The sequence below is a fragment of the Sorex araneus genome, chromosome 5, assembly GCF_027595985.1.
Source record: "Sorex araneus isolate mSorAra2 chromosome 5, mSorAra2.pri, whole genome shotgun sequence".
Classification (NCBI taxonomy): Eukaryota; Metazoa; Chordata; class Mammalia; order Eulipotyphla; family Soricidae; genus Sorex; species Sorex araneus.
This window is the reverse complement of record NC_073306.1, coordinates 57,768,217-57,785,900: the sequence shown is the minus strand read 5'-3', so window position 1 is coordinate 57,785,900 and position 17,684 is coordinate 57,768,217. Positions and strand designations below refer to the sequence as shown.

Genomic DNA, 17,684 nt, shown 5'->3' with positions numbered 1-17,684 from the left:
TCAAGAGGAATGAAGGGCACTCCAGGGTGCTATAAAGAGGGGAAGGCGGGGACTGGGATACAGTGGGTAGGGCCTTTGCCTTGCATGCAGCTGGCCTGAGTTCGATCCCCGGCATCCCATATGATCCCCCAAGCACCGCCAGGAGTAACCCCTGAGCATTGCTGGGTGTGACCCAAAAAGCAAAAAAAAAAAAAAAAGGGGGGGGGAAGGTGACTCCCAGATGAGGCTGGAGAAGACATGGGATAACATGGTATACTTAAAATTTTTTTTTTTGTATTGAAATAAGTGGACTGGAGCAATAGCGCAGTGAGTAGGGCATTCGCCTTGCACGAGGCCGACCCGGTTTTGATTCCTCCGTACCTCTCGGAGAGCCTGGCAAGCTACCAAGAGTATCTCGCCCACATGGCAGAGCCTGGCAAGCTACCCATTGGGTATTTGATATGCCAACAAAAAAAACCAGTAACAAGTCTCACAATGGAGACGTTACTGGTGTCCACTCAAGCAAATCAATGAGCAACGGGATGACAGTGATACAGTGATACAGTGATTGAAATAAGTGTCCCTGTTTACTGTGTTTACTACGGAAATTCAGAGAAATTATGGGAAATATAGAAAATCACTAGGAAACAAAGCAGCACCAACTTCCATTCCACAGAGCAGAGTTGCCACGGGTGACATACTGCCATATCCCGGGCTACACACACACACACACACACACACACACACACACACACACACACACATTAATTAATTGTTATGACAGACACCCGCACGGATTGGTTTATGATAACATGATCTGCATTGTGGTATGACGCATGCTGATTTGAAGGCTCCTTTCCCACCGAATATTTTGCATAAACAAAATACTGTTTGGACATCAGTGAACATGCTTCCAGCCGCACAATGGATGACCTGGTGAGGCCAACTTTATTTACCCTTTCCCTGTGGTCAGCACGGGGGCCGTTTCTCATTTTTCACCAGAGTAAACAATGTCTGGTTGAACCGCACACACACACCATCAATCTTTGTGCACGTGTGCGCCTACACCCTCCTAACAAAGTCCCCAAAGTGGAGCCACTGAGCCCCAGGATTTGAGGACGTTCAGGCTCATGAAGATGTGCTCCCAGATGGATGCCCCACCCTCGCAAAGGTCTTCTTCACACCTTTTTTGCCTTACCATCAACAGAGTCTCAGAATGCCCAGCATGGCGCTCAAGAACCTTTTTTCAGAGGCTGGAGCAATAGCATAGCGGTTAGGGTGTTTGCCTTGCGCGCAGCCGACCCGGGTTCAATTCCGAGCATCCCATATGGTCCCCTGAGCACCGCCAGGGGTAATTCCTGAGTGCAGAGCCAGGAGTAACCCTTGTGCATTGCCAGGTGTGACCCAAAAAGAAAAGAAAAAACTATTTTCTATTAGATTAAGTAAAGTTCATGAAAAGTCGACCCATACTGTGTGATTCCAGCACTGTGACATTCTGGCGAGGGTAAAGCTGTGGTACAGAACAGGAGAGGATGAATGGGCAGTCCACAAGTGCCATTTCTGTAGGGCTGATGTCAGACTTGTGTCTAAACCCATTCGCGTACAGCCAGTTGACTGGAAGCTCTCTACTTGGGCCAGCAGATCAGGATGTCCTGAGGTTCATCACTGTATCACTCTATCTCTGTCATCCGCTGCTCATCAGATTTGCTCGAGCGGGTACCAGTAACATCTCCATTGTGAGACTTGTTACTGGTTTTTTTTGTTGGCATATCCAATACCCAACTGGTAGCTTGCCAGGCTCTGCCATGCAGGCAGGATATTCTTGGTTGCTTGCCGGGCTCTCCGAGAGGGGAGGAGTCGGCCACGTGCAAGGCAAAAGCCCTATGCTCTGCTATGAGGCTCATAGGCAGTGTTGATAGCTGCAGTGCTTGAAGGAGGGAGGGAGCTAGGGAGTACCCAGGAATTCTCTGTGCCTTCCTCTGATGTGGCTGGTCATTTTGCCCTTGACCTAAAATCAGTACGTAAAGTACACGAAGCCCCAGCCCAGCTCCCCTTGCAGTGCCCACACACTCCGTTATCCGAGGAACAAAGAGACCGACTCCTGACAATCAGAGACTGAGAGAACTGGCTTCAAGCTTGAGGGACTTGTGACACTCAAGGACATGGTGACTCAAGTCCCGTCGTGGGGAGCTTCGGAGGCAAGAGGGGGAGGTGTCATCTCTGTGGAGATGATAGAGGGCAGCGGAGGGAGCTCCCTGAGACAAAGGGGTGAAGGAACTTGGCACATTTGTCCTGGAAAACAAATTGAGAGAGATGACAGCCCTCCTCAAATATTTAACGGGCTCTCTCATAAAAGAGAAATAAAACTTACTCAACGAGCTCCAAGTGACAGAGCTGAGCTCAGCGACCAGAAATCACGAGGAGATGGATTTCGGCTGAATATGAAAAAGGGCGCCATGATCATTGGCACCTGCCCGAGAGAGAGGGTGCGGATTCTGCGTGTTTTTTTGGGTCACACCCGGCGATGCTCAGGGGTTACTCCTGGCTTTGTACTCAGGAATTACTCCTGGCGGTGCTCGGGGGACCATATGGGATGCTGGGAATTGAACCCAGGTCCGCCATGTGCAAGGCAAGCGCCCTACCTGATGTACTGTCGCTCAAGCCCCGAGCGCGGATTCTGTTAAGCTACTCAACAGGAAAGTATTAGCGTTTCTATTACTAATACTCTAATATTCTAATACTCTCTACTAGGAAGTAATAGAGTTCAGCTCCCCTCGGATAATGGAGATTGCTCGGCGAGGATAAAAGACTCGTTTTTTAATTTCTGCTCATTTGGTGCTTTCTATTTGTCTAGGAAATAGACTTAAAGGAACAGAAAGAGGATATTTTAAATAATAAATTAAGCGATACCCTGGCCCTGATAGAAGAACTGAAGAGAGCCAAGAAGGCTGAGAGTCTTAGAGCAGATAATCTCGCTAAGAAATTAAATGAAACATTAGCTGAGCTGGAAACTTCAAAGACACAATTGGTAAGTTGGGGCAGGGGCCAGAGGGTTTTCTCTCGGCACAACACGGCAGAGCCTGAGCACGTGTGTCTCTGAGTCAGAAGCCAGAGTCTCTGCCCCATCAGCTCTCTGGGGCCAGACGAACATGGCAAGTCATCTCCTGGCCTCAACCCACGAGATGCCAGTAGTACCCCGCTCCTCCGTTGTAACGGCCAGAAAGGTCTCTAGACCTCCCCCCCCCGGGTGCCAAGAGTTGGTTTAAAGGGAAAGGTAAAACTTCTCTGCTTAGAGGGAGGCTAAGCGGTCCTCTCTGTAGAGCGTCCTGGGGCGTTGCAAGGCAGAAACCTCAGGGGATCAGGTGCAGGACAGAGAAACCAGGGGATGCAGTCATCAGTCTGGTTTCCGGTTTGTTTTTGCTTTTGAACTTCACCTCATGGTGCCCGTTGGTTGCGCCTGTCTCAGTGCTCATCCCGTGACGGGAACTTGGGCCTCCTGCATGGAAAGCAAGTGCTCAGCCCTTGGAGCCACCTCCGCTCCATAGACTTTCAAATCATGCTTTAGAGGCTTTTCTTTATTTTTTTGAGGCTTTTTTTTTTTCCGGTGGGGTTTTTATTTTTTTGAAGGGTTTTTTTTTTTTTTTTGGTGGGGTTTTATTTGTTTCTTTCCCTTTTGGGGGGCCCACACCTGGTAAAATTCAGGGCTTACTCCTGCCTCTGTGCTCAGGGTTCACTCCTGGCAGTTCTCTAGGTGGAGTGCTGGGATTCCAACCACAGTCAGCTACATGCAAGGCAAGCCCTCCACTTGCAGTACTACCTCTCAGGCCCTGTTCTAAAGTTTCAACTTGGACAAAGTGGGGAGGGGGAGAGGTGTGGGATGGCAGGGCCAGAGACAGCTCAGTGGTGGTGAGCCATCCCCGCAGGCCTGGGGTTCCCACACACCTAGTGCAATCCTACAGCACTCACGGCCTCAGTACTTCCCAGATAAGTGTGTGCATGCACCACAACCAAAGACGTGTGTCTCTCCCCCACCCCGCCCCCAGGCATCACCACGGCTACAAAGGGAAGAGAAGTGGAGAAGGGGGGAAACTGTCAAGTCTAGGCTCTGGCCTTGAAGGCTCAGTGCAGGGCCCGGGGCTGCCCTTCATCCACTCGGGGGAGGGGTCTCCGGAGCAACAAGGGTTCTTCTGGCGGAGGCACACAGGCACAGCTAGAGAGGGGCTGGAGGGGTGCAGAGACAGGTCCAGGCCTGGCTGGCTGTCACGATAGCCCCAAATCGTTAAGCACCTGGATGGCCGGGACGGCCGACGCGTGGGGAGGAAGGAGTCACGAGAGATGCAAGGGAGAGGGGAGGAAGGAGACTCAAGAACCTGGACAGGAGAGCCGAGGAGAGGGAGATGGCAGAGGGGCTTCCAGAGGGCACGCGGACAGCACGCTGATGGCAGACGGACCCGGGTGCAGGATCAGCGTTCCACAGTGCCCAGGCTTTTAGGGGCCAAGGATGTGTCTCCATGGCAGAGAACCTGGCTTTTAGGGGCCAAGGACATGTCTCCATGGCAGAGAACCTGCCTTGCAAAACTCAAGTCCTAGATTCCATCCTGAGCTTGTGTTGGTACCTTAGATTGAAGGGAGAAAGCAAGATAAGGTACTGAAATTTGGAAGGTGGGCCAGAGAGATAGGACAGTGGGTGGGGTGCTTGCCCTGCAAGCAGGTGACCCGAGTTTGATACCCTGCACCCCATATGGCCCCCTGAGCACTATAAGGAGTAATCCCTGAACACAGACCCAAGAGTAAGTCCTGAGCACCACCAGGAGTGATCCCTGAGCACTCCTAGGTGTGAGCCCCCAAAACAATCCAATAAAATAAATTTGAAGCCAACCCCACTGGCATGGTTTTTGAGATTGAGATTCCCAGAGGAAGAATGTCCTCTAGGAGGTGGTTCACGGCCAAGGCCCATCATGCCAGCTGGCAAGAGGGTGCAGGAGTATGGCGTGGGGGAGAGAGAGCAGAAGGGACAGTCAGTCAGGAGGTGGTGAGGAGCAGGAGCCAAGATGCAGCCCCCAAGCTGGAAGAAGCAGAAAGAACCTCAGAAGCGAGAGCCACATTCCAGGGAAGGGTTTGATTCACCATCTGGGGATCACCTGCAATCTGTTTCTAAGAAATACAGTGCCAGAAACTCATCCAGGGAATCGTGCACCCAGGTTGTATCCCAGGTACTTCCTGGTGGTCCCTGCTACCCCAGGGCCCGAGCAGCACCACATTTTGGGGCCTTGGCATTGATCCATTGACCCAGCTAACTGAGGAGCAGTCCCCAGACCCTCTGAGCACCACTTAAGTGCTCACATACACACACACACACACACACACACACACACACGCACACACACACAAATTGCAATCGCATCCTTTTTGTTCTTATAAAATCGTTCATTCATGGAAGCAATGACCATTCCTTGAGTGACACGGTCTAGATGCTGTGGCAAAGATCTAGGCATCCGTGCTACGAGTATATGGATAAAGAAAAGATGCTTCTGCTCCCTCTGGAGCTGTTCATCAGAGCAGGGAGATCATTTATAGGTGATGCTGAGCGCCTGCAGGGAAAGAAACGAGGGTGGTGGGAAACAAAGGGTCCACAGACAAGCAGGGAGGGCTTCTCTGAGGAGGTGACATGGAATCCAAAACCAGACTCACAAGAAAGCGCAGCGGCCTAAGGAGGCAGGGGGGAAGGCTCCGGGCAGAGGAAGCAGCCGAGGCAGAGGCTCTGGGTGGGGGTCCAGACTGTTCCCCGTGGCTGTCCTCCCTGCCCAGTCCCGCTGACGGAACGTGCACCTGCCTCCCCAGACGACCACGGAGGAGCGGATGCAGCTACAGCAGCAGACCCTCCGGGCCCTGCAGGAGCAGCAGGAGGAGCAGAAACAGGGGTTCGAAGAGGAGATCCTCCAGTACAAGGAGCAGATCAAGCAGCACTCACAGACCATCGTGAACCTGGAGGAGCGGCTCTACCGGGTGGTGGAGCACCACAGGAAGATCGAAGACGAGATCGCCACACTGAAGGCGGCGGAGCCAGGTGGGTCTGCAGAAGGGCCAGGGAGGGAGGACAAGGGGCCTGCGCTGGTGGCAAAGCTTTTCCCACCAGGCTCGGGGCCCGCCAGGCCCACGCTAAGCGGAGGGACGGCCACGAGCTGGGCCAGGCAGACACGCAGGCTGCAAGGCTGTGGAATCTGGCACCTGGAATGTCCCGGGCAGGGGCCTCTCCCTGGCTCTTCCTGCTGTCCATCTCCGGTCTCTGGCGCTTTCAAATGCACCTGGGCTTTGTCTCAGGAAGATAAGCCTGTAGGGGGGCGGGGGGGGGGAGAGTGCAGAGGGCTCTGGAGGCTGCGGAGGTCTCACCCCTAGCAAGGTAACACCTTCCAAGCTCTGCTACAGCCCAGCTGCCCCCAGCCCCACCAGGGAGCCCTCCCAAAGTGAACAGAGACGCTGTTCTCTGGGCCTGAAAGGGACTTCTGAGATGAGAGCTCCTATTCTCCCTCAGTGACCAAAGGACTATATTACCTTTGGTTTGAGACTAGTGTAAACTCTGACCACAGAAAAAAGGAAGAGAGAAGGTAGGACCCGGTGGGCCACTGGAGGCCCCCCCACCCGCCCTGTCCAGACCCTTAGACTATATCCTAGCCAATCAACCTCTGCCAGCTCTGTTCCACCTGTTTCCTGAGCTGGAGTTTACACCTTGGCGAGCCTCAGGAAAAGGTGCATGAGCTCACACATGGGGGGAACCCCGGTCGGGGACACCAAACACACACAGCGGGTCTCCATAGCGGGTGAGGGCTGCAGCTGCTGGGGGTCATGTACGTGGGGAGGGAGTTGGCTGTGCCCATTAAGCCACGGGGGCATGGGAGGACCCCTCACGTTAGGATGGCTCATGATGCGCACTTGTCCTTCCCATTCAGCCCAGAAGGAAGAAACACAACCAGCTCTTCCACTGCCTCCTTCACCAAAGAGCAGCCCCACGGACGACGCAAGGTGCAGTCCCGCGATGTAAGTATTCCCCCAGGGTGAGGGAGCACCGGAGAAAGCCCCTCTCTGACCACCCCAATCAGCACCGCAAAAGGAGGCCAGCCGCGCTAAGGGTGGAGGGTCTCCTTTCCGAAACCTTCTCTGAGAGTTTCCATCTCTTTAGCGACTCAGCATGGGGCAAGTACCACGGGGAGGGCTCCTTCTGTCCCTGCGCCACCCGCTCCAGCGAGGTGATCCTGGGTGAGTCACCTGCCGGCCTGCACCTTAGCTTCCATCTCTGCGAACTGAGCAGGCACGGGCCAGGCACATGGAGGTCACCCTGGGGAAGGGCCCGGTCATGCTCCAATGGCCTGTGTCCCCAGTAGCAGCCCAAAGCAGAGGCCATCCCCGGGAACCATGTACAGACAGCTGGGGGCTCAGCAGTGGACACCACCTGGGAACTGGGGTCTCAGAGGGCTTCTAAGAGGAAGGGGCTGGACCAGATGAGCTGGAGACTCTTCCCAGTCCCAACATCTGCCCTTCCTTGACCATCAAGATGCTGACAGTTTCCTGAGAAACAAGACCGCAGGGTGGGAAAGATCCAGAAAGTCACGACCCAGCAGAACGTAACCGTGCAGACGCTGAGGGCCTGGTTGGGGATGCTCATACCACTGGGGTTTACGAAATGTCACTCGGGTTTACTCCAGAAGGGCAAAGACACCCAACCTCCTGGTCAGAAACTGTCAAAAAAAAAAAGGGACACACAAAAAAAGTAGCCAGGACCTAGAGACGAATGGGTGCCCCACAGCTCCTCCGCCACCTCTCCAGCTCCTCGACACTTGGATTGCTCAAGTTTCCTCCTCGGATTGGAAGCAGGGGCGGGGAGGGGGGTGAGGGGGCAGAACCACAACCACAGATACATGCATGTACGGTTATTCCCATCCCAAAGATCCTTCTGACATGCAACCTGCCAGTATTTTGCTCTCTGTCATACCAAGCACACGTCCGACCTTCCTAAGGAAGGATAAAAGCTACATGAGCAGAGCCTGGATTTGCAAAGCCCATGAAGTCAAACGAAGCAACATCATTACCTGCCCAAAGAGTGAGGCTCTGGAAGGCCCTTCTGGACACGCCAGTCCCCAGCATAGTACATGCACGGACTATGCCTGTCCCGGATCTGCACCCCATTTTCTTCCCACTTCTTCACCCCGTGGTTCCTTGGAGCCCCCAGTTCCTGGGTGCACCCGTCCTCCTTGTTGGCCACCCAGAACCTTTTGGTAGCCAAGACATCACATAGCCCCCAGGCACTGCCATGAGTGATCCCAGAGTGTGGAGCTGGGAGTAAGCCCTGAGCACTAGCCTCATGTCAGATACCATTTTTCCCAAATGAGAGAGAGAGAGAAAGAAGGAAAGAAGGAAAGAAAGAAAGAAAGAAAGAAAGAAAGAAAGAAAGAAAGAAAGAAAGAAAGAAAGAAAGAAAGAAAGAAAGAAAGAAAGAAAGAAAGAAAGAGTGGAAGAAAGAAAGTGTGGAAGAAAGAAGTGAGGAAGGAAAAGAGGAAGGCAGGAAGGGAAGGGAAGAGGGGAAGAGGGAAGGAGGGGAAGGGAGGGAAGGAGGGAAAAGGAGGAAAGGAAGGAGGGAGGGAGGAGAGGAGAGAGGGGAGGAGAGGGGAGGGAAGGAAGGAGAAAGAAAAAAGGAAGGAAAGAAGGAAGAAAAGAAAAAAGAAAGGGAAGAAGAAGAAGAAGAAGAGGAGGAGAAAGAGGAGGAGGAGGAAAAGAGGAAGTGAGGGAGAAAGGAAGGGAAAGAGGGATGAAGGGAGGGAAGGAGGGAGGGAGAGGCAGAGAGCTAGTATAGAGGTTAAGTCTTTTGCCTTATATTCAGCCAAACCCAGTTAGAACCCTGGCACTACATATAAGGGTGAAGTTCTGGTTTTGCATATAACTGAGCCAAGTTCAATCCCCAGCATGAGACATGGTCAGGGTCACTTCTGAGTGCAGAGCAAAGAATAAACCTGGAGTACTACCAGGTGTAGCATAAGACTCCCTTCAAAAAAGGAAAAAAACTGAGTAAATTAATTAAAAAGAAACTTTTTTAAAAAGATGGACTCTTGTTTCCAGTATCCTTACCGTCCTTACCACTGATTCAGGGTCACTTTGCCCTTCTACTTGGCCCCATTTAGGTGCTTGGGGCCACCACGGAGATCAAATGAGGAGAACTGACCAACTGACTTTGCCTGTTTTTGTGAATTTCAGAGAAGATTTATTCGCTGCTCAGAAGGAAATCCTGTCTCAGCAGGAGATGATCATGAGGCTGAGGCAAGATCTGAGCGAAGCCCACAGCCGGATGTCGGACCTGAAAGGTGTGTGCGACTGTCCGTGTCCTGTCCACGGCTCGAAATGCACCATCCACTTGGGTGACAGTAGAAAGGTTGGAGGGCTGGAGGGGGGCACGGAAAGCACTGGTGGTCAGTCCCCGTCACCTGCTTTCTGGCACGGTCAAGGCCCTTGTTAGTGTCAGCTAGAGCTGCGTCCTGTCCACAGCCAGGAGCCGCCCAGAGCCGGCCTCAGAGCACTGGGCCTCTGCACTGAGACGCTGTTTCAGCGGCCGGGGACGTGACGCAGTGCTAGAGCACTCGCTTTTCCACCTGTGTGAAGCCCCAGGGCCCTCCAGGAGTGAGTCCTGAGCACAGGGCCAGGAGTAATCTCTTGGCACCGTCAGGTGTGACCCCTTCCCCCACCTACCCCCACAGTCAAACAAATGAACAGAAAACAAAGTACAGATTTGTGGACGGGGAAACCGGGATCTCCTTTGGGTGTTTTACCAGAATTTGTCTCTGGAAGCCACAGTTCAGAGCCTGATTGTAGGCCACCCTCTACGGGGCCTCAAACGCAGCACTTTCGGGGCCTGGGGAGCGTCTTTTGTATTTCCCTTCCTCTGAACACAATCACCGGCAGCACCCCAAGAAGCTGGGGTGAGGAGCACCCCAGAGGCTTCTGAGCGAGAGGAGGGGTAGGGGAGAGAATGCTGGGCTCCCCTCCCTTCTGTGCAGACAGACCTGGCTAACTATTCTGACTTGGCTCTTCTCCGTCCTGTCTTTTTTTTTTTTGGATCACACCTGGAAATGCACAGGGGTTACTCCTGGCTCTGCACTCAGGAACCACTCCTGGCGGTGCTCAAGGGACCATATGGGATGCTGGGAATTGAACCCAGGTCGGCCGCGTGCAAGGCAAACGCCCTACCTGCTGTGCTATTGCTCCAGCCCCTAGTCCCCTCTTTCTTTCCTGGCTCCTTCAGGGCTTCTTGGAGATGTCTGTCCTGTCCCTAACTTCCCTTGAACCAGAGGGCAGAAGGCAGAGGGCAAAGGGCAGAGGCAGGCAGGATGGTGAGAGTCCACAGCATGGGGAAAGGAGAGGAAGGGTGAGGAATGTCCATCCTAGCCGACTGGCCCTCTCAAGCCCTGTGGCTCCCCGGCCCGACCACTGGTACTCATCCCCCACCCCAGTCCAAAGAGGAGTGAACCTCCAGATTCAAGTTTAAGGACAGGTGGCTGCAAGGCTCCGAGGACACTCCAGAACACGGAGAGGATAGACCCAGAATGGGGTCTGCTATGTACCAGTCCGGTGACCTTAGGCACGTTCCTTGCCCTCTCCAAGCTCCAGTTTCAGAATCCATGAAGTTGGCGTGTTTACAGTCACTGCCTTGTAGAGTCGCTTCCAAGATTCGGGGGGAATGTGGGTGTCTCGGGGCCAGTTCCCAGAAGTGGACCCTGAGACCACTTCCCACTGCAGGCATTTCACCTGAGAGGTGACCCCGGGAAGTCTCAGTGGAGAGGGAGAGCAGAAGATGGGGGGAGGGCAAGGAGAACTGTTGTCAATGGTAGGGTTGGGGGGTACGTCCTTCGTTCCCCACCAGGAATTCGGGGGCCTGTGGCGGGATTCTGGTTGCCTAGCTTCGAACTGGGGTCATAACCTCCTTCCCCACCGTGACTGCTCAGAGCCTTGCACCTGGCGGGCACAGAGGCAGAGAAGCCTCCCCCACCCCACCCCCCAAAGGCCTCAGATCACCTCTAGGCCAACAGCTGCAGAAGCAGGTGGCTGAAAGTCAGCCAGAGTGACCCAAAATGCCACAGGCGTATTGGCAGGACCTTGCCCAGGGCGTCTGCCCGCCTTCCACGATGGGAGGCAAGACTGCACAAGCCCCATGGCGCCCACGCACCCTAAAGGCTAATGGTGGCATGGCGCCGGCGCCGCCGTTGCTGGTCAAAGCCCAAACAGACCACTGGCTGTCCGTAAAGAAAGTTCTGGAGAATTCTAGAATGGCCTGGTCCACCATGGCCACTGACAGGGGCCCCAGAGAGACCCCCCCCACCCTCACCGGCTTTTCTGTCACACACACACAGGGGAGCTGAACGAGAAGCAGAAGATGGAACTGGAGTTAAATGTGGCTTTGGTCCAGCAGCAAAGCCTTGAGTTGAAAATGCTCAAGGAACAGACGAAGCAGATGACCAGCCTGGTAGAGAAGAAGGACAGGGAGCTGCGGAGCCTCAAGGAGGCACTCAGGTGCGTCGGCAGGTCCCGTGGGTGGGCTTGCCCAGCACCCCCCACCTGCTAGAGGAGCAGAGAGGAGGGGTGCAGCAAGTGAGGTGTGAAGCGCTGAATGGGTGAATGGAAGAGACAGTGAACGATGCGTCCTCAGTTGGGGGCAGCCTCGCCAGTTAAAACAGGACTTTGCTTGGGTCTCTGTTTCTCCGGCATCCCTGCCCACTCATCCTGATGGCATGCCTCAGTTTACATACCACATCCTCCGAGTCTCCCGTCAAACCCCTTCCAGGCATGGACGAGAGCCGCTGCTCTGCCTGAACTCCTGAACCTTGCCCTGCCTCTCACAACCGGGCCGTGCTGCATTGCCTGAGCTATCTGCCCGCCGGGTGAGGGCGAGGGTTTATAGCCCAGCCAGGTGCCCTCCAAACGCAAAACAAACCAATAAAGGTCTGTGAAGACACTGCAGGTGTATTTACACACACACACACACACACACACACACACACACACACACACACACACACATACTCTGCCCCAGCAATCACACTGTTGCTGACAGAGAAGAGAACATCTTATTTATTGAGCAAATAAGTAGCCTGGAAACGTCAGAAGCCAGCTTCGCATAAATAGCTTACCTCTGTCCTGTGGATTATTCCGGAAGTCTACCTGAGCGTGCACCTTCCACCCCTAGTTTATCCATCTCCTAAAGTGAGAATAACGTTGGGGGGCCGGGGGTTAGCTCAGGAGCTGAGCGTGTGTAGGTGGGGGACCAGAGCACCGTCCCAGGCAGAGTCCCCAGGCACTGCCAGGTGTGGCTAAAAGCAGAACAGACAGCATCATCCCCCTCCCCCCTCAAAAAAAAAAAAAAGGTTATGTTTTCCTCTAGAAAGAGAGTGAAGTTGGTTTCTCGTGCCTCCCCTGTGGCTTCAGGAGCCTCCTAGCTCATGGCCAGGGTGGTTAAGGAGCAGGTTCCCACCCAGGCTGGTGGCCTCCGGGCCAGCTGCCTCCACGCCCAGCCCCGTGACCAGGGACAGACTGCGGTGTGCCTCTTTCCCGGGCTGTAAGGAAAAGGGGCACATTCCCCCAGCCGCCGGGATTGTTAGGAGAAAGAGGAGGGCTGGCATCTGAAAGTGCCGGAAACTGAAGGCCCTGCAAGAAACATTGCCACCCTGGTGTCACCCAGGCCCGGTGTAAGAAGCAAGGACACTGGCCTGGCCCAGGCAAGGATGGCCTGCTGCCCAGCCCCTCTCACCCCCCAGGGGAGCCTTGGTTCCCTTTGAAAACAACTCCTTAGGACAGGGAGATGCCTCGCCCCCCGGGAGCACTCCCAGCGCTGCCCTTGTGGCCACAGTGGCCCCTGGGACCAAACTGTCGGACCCACAGTGTGGGAGTCACCTCACCCCCTCCCCAAACTGCTCCACTGCTGGTGTGGTCCTCGTTTTTTTAAATGGGGCTCCCTTTCCTGCTCTGTCGGGTGTGTGTTGGTGGGGGGCGGGGGGAGACAAAATCTTGACTCCCAGAACTGCATAGTTGTTCCTGCCAGCCTGCCGCCCAGTGACCCATCCTTTCTGCCCTAGAACCTCCCAGAGCAAATTGCAGCTGCACAAAGAGAAGGAGCAGAAGCCTCGGGACCGGGCCAAGATGTGCGACATCTCCGTGCAGATAGAACCAATCAATGACACCTCCACGAGCAGCCAAGAGGTGAGCGCCCGCCCACCCGCCCACCTGCCCCACCCGAGCCCCCAAGGATGCATCAAAAAGAGCCCACCAGCTGCTTTCTTTGCCTTTGAAAATATTTTTTTGGGGAGTTGGTTGGCTTGGGGCCACACCTAGTAGTGCTCAGGGGTCACTTTTGGCAATGCTCAGGGGACTCTGGTGCCAGGGATCAAATCGAGGTTGCCCACATGCAAGGCAAGCGTCTTAAACCCTGTACTGTCTCTCTGCACGCCCCCCTACAAGTCAATTTATTCTAAGCCCCCAGACTAGTTCATTTGCATAAATTAAAGGCGCCAACCCTGCTTCTCTGACCGCTGAACTAACCCAGAGATCATAGCTTAGCAGTTGGCCATGCCACCTGGACAACATAACCCCCCAAGAGCCCCCTGTATATTGGGGTTTGGGGATTTTTTTTTTTTGCTTTATGGGTCACACCTGGTGATGCACAGGGGTTACTCCTGGTGCATGCACTCAGAAATTACTCCTGGCAGTGCTCAAGGGACCATATGGGATGCTGGGAATTGAACCCGGGTCGGCCAGTGCAAGGCAAACGCCCTCCCCGCTGTGCTATCGCTCCAGCTCTTGGAGATGTTTTTAAAATAATAATTGTAACACATAGGGGCAAGAGCAGCCATAGTACAGTGGGTTGGGTGGCTGACCTTGCACACAGCGGACCCAAGTTCAATTCCCCGTATCTCATAGAGTTCCCTAAGCCCCACCCAACAGTGATGCCTGAGTGAAGAGCCAGGAGCAACCCCTGAGCACTGCCAGGTGTGTTCCAAAAGCAAACAAACAAATAAGTCATAGGTTCTTGTATTTTTCCTTCTCTTTAATGGGCACCTTTCAAGTCAGTCTATAAGATCTGGCTCGTTCTTTGAAATGCTGCATCATGTTCCTTCTTCTCGTCGGCCCTCTACGAGAGGACAGTTGGGGCCTCTCTGCTGGAATGTCCTCCTCCACTTCCCTAGATCCGCAGCCGCTGCACCCAGAGACCACCTGCACTGTGCTTCCTGGGGTGCCTGGGCAGTCTCTGGGTGGCTTCTCTCAGCGCGCTGATGCTAGCAGCCTGGCCTGCCTGCACACTCCAGCCGTGCACCGACGGGGCGGGTGCCTGAGCAAGCGCAGCCTCGGCCAGGCCTCCCTCCCAGGATGTGCTCCTGCCCTGTCCCCAGGAGGGGCCGCGGTGCTCCCCAGCGTCTCTGGTCAGCCCTCTGTGTGGGGCAGTGGTTCCTGGAGGCCCTCGATTCCTGGAGTCCACGGATATCCTTTCCCCTCTGCTAAGGAAACCAGAGCGCGGGGCCTCTCTGTAACGGATGTGAATTTTCACTTGGAAACAGGGCCAAATGGGTCAGCTCGCTTTCCTGCTTTTTCTAAGAGGCCTTTCCCCTGCCAAGACATAGTGAGCCAGGGCCGCGCACGGCTAGAGTAAAGGACGGAGGGCTCGGCTGCTCCACCGGCGGCCCTCGGCTCCCATCACTGTCCAGAACTCTTGGACACGAGTCTCCTCCTTCCAGCTGCCAGGAGTTTGATACCCCGGAGCCCCGGGGACCAGGAGTGGGCCTCCCACCTGTGGGAATCCCAGGCTCTGGCTGCTTCCCTGCATCGCCCACTGTTGAGTGCCTTAGGAGAGGATGTGCCAGGCCCCTGGCCACCCCAGACTTGCTCCTGCTCCCCACAGATTTGCCGGACTGACTCTCGATTGGATTGTTTGTCTGCGGTGCAAGGCAGGACTCATGGAGGAGGCTGGGGGAAGCAAGTTGTAAGATCAAAGAGAAAATGTACTTGTTCCTTCTCAGAATGATTTTCTACACTCAGGCTACTTCCTGCTTTCTGAGCCAGAGTGGGTCAGAGGGCTTCGGAGTTGTATGAGAAAGAATCTTCATCTTCTCGAAATAAACAGATTCCCAGGAGAGCCATGAGTCAGGGTCACAATTGAGGCATACTCTGCCAGCTGAGGAGAGCTGTCACTAAGCCTGATGTGGGAGCCTCCTCACCCCCAATGCAGTAGCTCCTGCTCCCTTCTTCACAGCCCTGCACATATGCATTCACACACATACATACATTCACACACGTACACTCACACACAAACACACGTACACACTCACATATAACCACACACACACACCCGTCCTCTCTCCTCTCTCTTTGGGTGTTTATTCCCAGGGCAGACACTTCAGAAGGGCATGGCTGGGGTTGGAGAGATGGTACAAGGGTCAATGAACATACCTAGCATGTAACTAACCCCAGTTCAATCACTGGCACCACATGATCCCCCACCATCGTTGAGTAGAGGGTGTAAAGTGTGTCCTGTATCCTCAGACCTTCACACCCGAGAGAGAGAGAGAGAGAGAGAGAGAGAGAGAGACAGAGACAGAGACAGAGACAGAGAGACAGAGAGACAGAGAGAGACAGAGAGAGAGGAGGGAGGGAGAGGGGGGAGGGGAAAGGGGGGGAGAGGGGAGAAAGGAGAGAGAGAAAGAGCCATGTGAAAACTACCCAAAGCAGTAACCATGTACACAACCTTCAGGTAGGACAGAACCCCTAGGTTGGCATCAATCAGGGTCTTGGTAAGGGTGGAGCACCCCCCTCTCTGGGCTACTCTAGCTTCTGACCCCAATTCATTCAAGCTCTGTGTTACTTCAACATCACCGGTGCCCAGCATCGTGCCAGACCCAGACATTTATCAATCTACAACGAAAACTTTGTTCTCACAAAGCCAAAATCTGAACAGGGAAATGTGACCCATAAAATAAAATTAAAAAAATAGCATGAGCATTCTGAGCAAATATGTGCAGAACTCAGGGAGGAAAGGAATAGAGGTGAAGACAAGCAGGGGAGGGTGGGAAGTGGCTCTTTGGGATCAGATGATCAGAGGCCTCTTCTCGAGAAGACTTGGAGCAGAGTCTAAAGAAGTAAAGAGGGAGTCGAAATGATAGTACAGTGGGTAGGGCATTTGCCTTGCACGCGGCAGACCCGGGGTTCAATCCCCGGCATCCCATATGGTCCCCTGAGCACCACCAGGATTGATTCCTGAGTTCAGAGCCAGGATTAACCCCTGAGCATCACCAGGTGTGACCCCCCCCAAAAAAAAAGAAGTAAAGAAATGAGTGGCAGGAACATGAGGTGGCAAGATCAGGAGGAAGGAAACCTGCGTTCTTTCCCATCTCAAAGGGATACATAATCCCTAAAAAATGAAGAAAACATTTCCTTGTCTGTGTCTTTCAGAACCCCAACTCTATGTTGCTAGTATTGGTTGAAGCAGATACAGAACATTTTCACCATATGCATAGAAAGTTCTGTGCATATCATTGTCTTAGGCTCTGGGATTCTCAAAGAAAGGTTCTCCTTCCCCCAGACAGCAAAGAGCCCATCTATCTAATTTCCCCTGATAAATATTAGTGATCCTTATGAGTTTAGGGGAGAATGTCTCTCATCTCAGAATATCCTGCCTGGAGTGGAATTTGATGTCATTGTTTATAAAAGGCCAAAAAAGAGAAGAAATGGAAAACTAAGATTAAAAGAAAAAAATTAAACATGGAGAACCGGGTTGTAGTTAAACATTTGCCTTGCAAGGCCCTTGGTTGGATTCTTTGCACCCCAAAAAGAGGAGAGAGAAGAGGAGAGGAAGGGAGGGGAATGGGGAGGAGAGATGAGATGAGGGGAGGGGAGGGAGAGAAGGGAAGGGGAAAGGGGAAAACAATGGAAGGGAGGGGGAGGAGAGGAGGAGTAGAGAAGAGAGGAAGGGAGGGGAGGGGAGAAGAGAGGAAGGGGGCGGGGAAAGGGGAGGGGAGGGAAGAGGACAGGACAGGAGACTTGGGGAAGGAACATAGAGATCTTTCATTTATAGTAATACTAAGTGGGTAGGAAAGTTGGAAACTTTCCTAGATGTGACTTTATATTTGAAAAATGTTAATCCCTTCTCTGCTGAAGCCCCTTGTGATATTTTCCAAGGTGCTAGATGACAGGTCTCTGCCACCCCTGAATTTTTCACATTTCTCGCCATGTAAGGGCCATGTTTAGTTTAGTCCCTACTAAAGCCTTTGTGTGCTCCATTCCGACCACAGGAGCAGGCCTTCAGTGACCTCGGGGCCAAGTGCAGGGGGTCCCGGCATGAGGAAGTCATTCAGCGGCAGAAAAAAGCCTTATCTGATCTTCGTGCACGAATTAAAGAGCTCGAGAAGTCCTTCACGCCAGGTCAGTTTCCTCCCGCCTGCTCCCCCCATCCGTGCTCACAAACCAAGGGGTGCAGGCTCTAGGGAGGGTTCACTTCGAGCACTAATCAGTGTGCCAGGACCACCAGCTTTTCTCTTCCTATGTCATAACTGGCAGGATGTTGTAAGACATGCTCTCAGAGTCAAGGGCCGGCCTTTATGCTAGATAAGATTTCATGCGAAAAGTGACCACATTGTCCTTCCTTCTCTTATTTGCTGTAGTGCCAGTAGAAGCATTGTCAAGTG

At 53.6% G+C, this 17,684-nt stretch overlaps 1 protein-coding gene across 1 annotated transcript in view; it reads left to right on the top strand.

Moving 5' to 3' along the window:
* FHAD1 (forkhead associated phosphopeptide binding domain 1) overlaps positions 1-17,684 on the top strand; it is a 131,213-nt gene that overhangs the window by 97,854 nt on the left and 15,675 nt on the right. Inside the window, exons 22-28 of the mRNA XM_055139446.1 lie at positions 2,834-3,007; positions 5,821-6,046; positions 6,927-7,014; positions 9,223-9,329; positions 11,370-11,529; positions 13,089-13,212; positions 17,292-17,421. Of these exons, the coding sequence (XP_054995421.1) occupies positions 2,834-3,007; positions 5,821-6,046; positions 6,927-7,014; positions 9,223-9,329; positions 11,370-11,529; positions 13,089-13,212; positions 17,292-17,421 (1,009 nt within the window). The remainder of the gene's footprint in view (positions 1-2,833; positions 3,008-5,820; positions 6,047-6,926; positions 7,015-9,222; positions 9,330-11,369; positions 11,530-13,088; positions 13,213-17,291; positions 17,422-17,684) is intronic.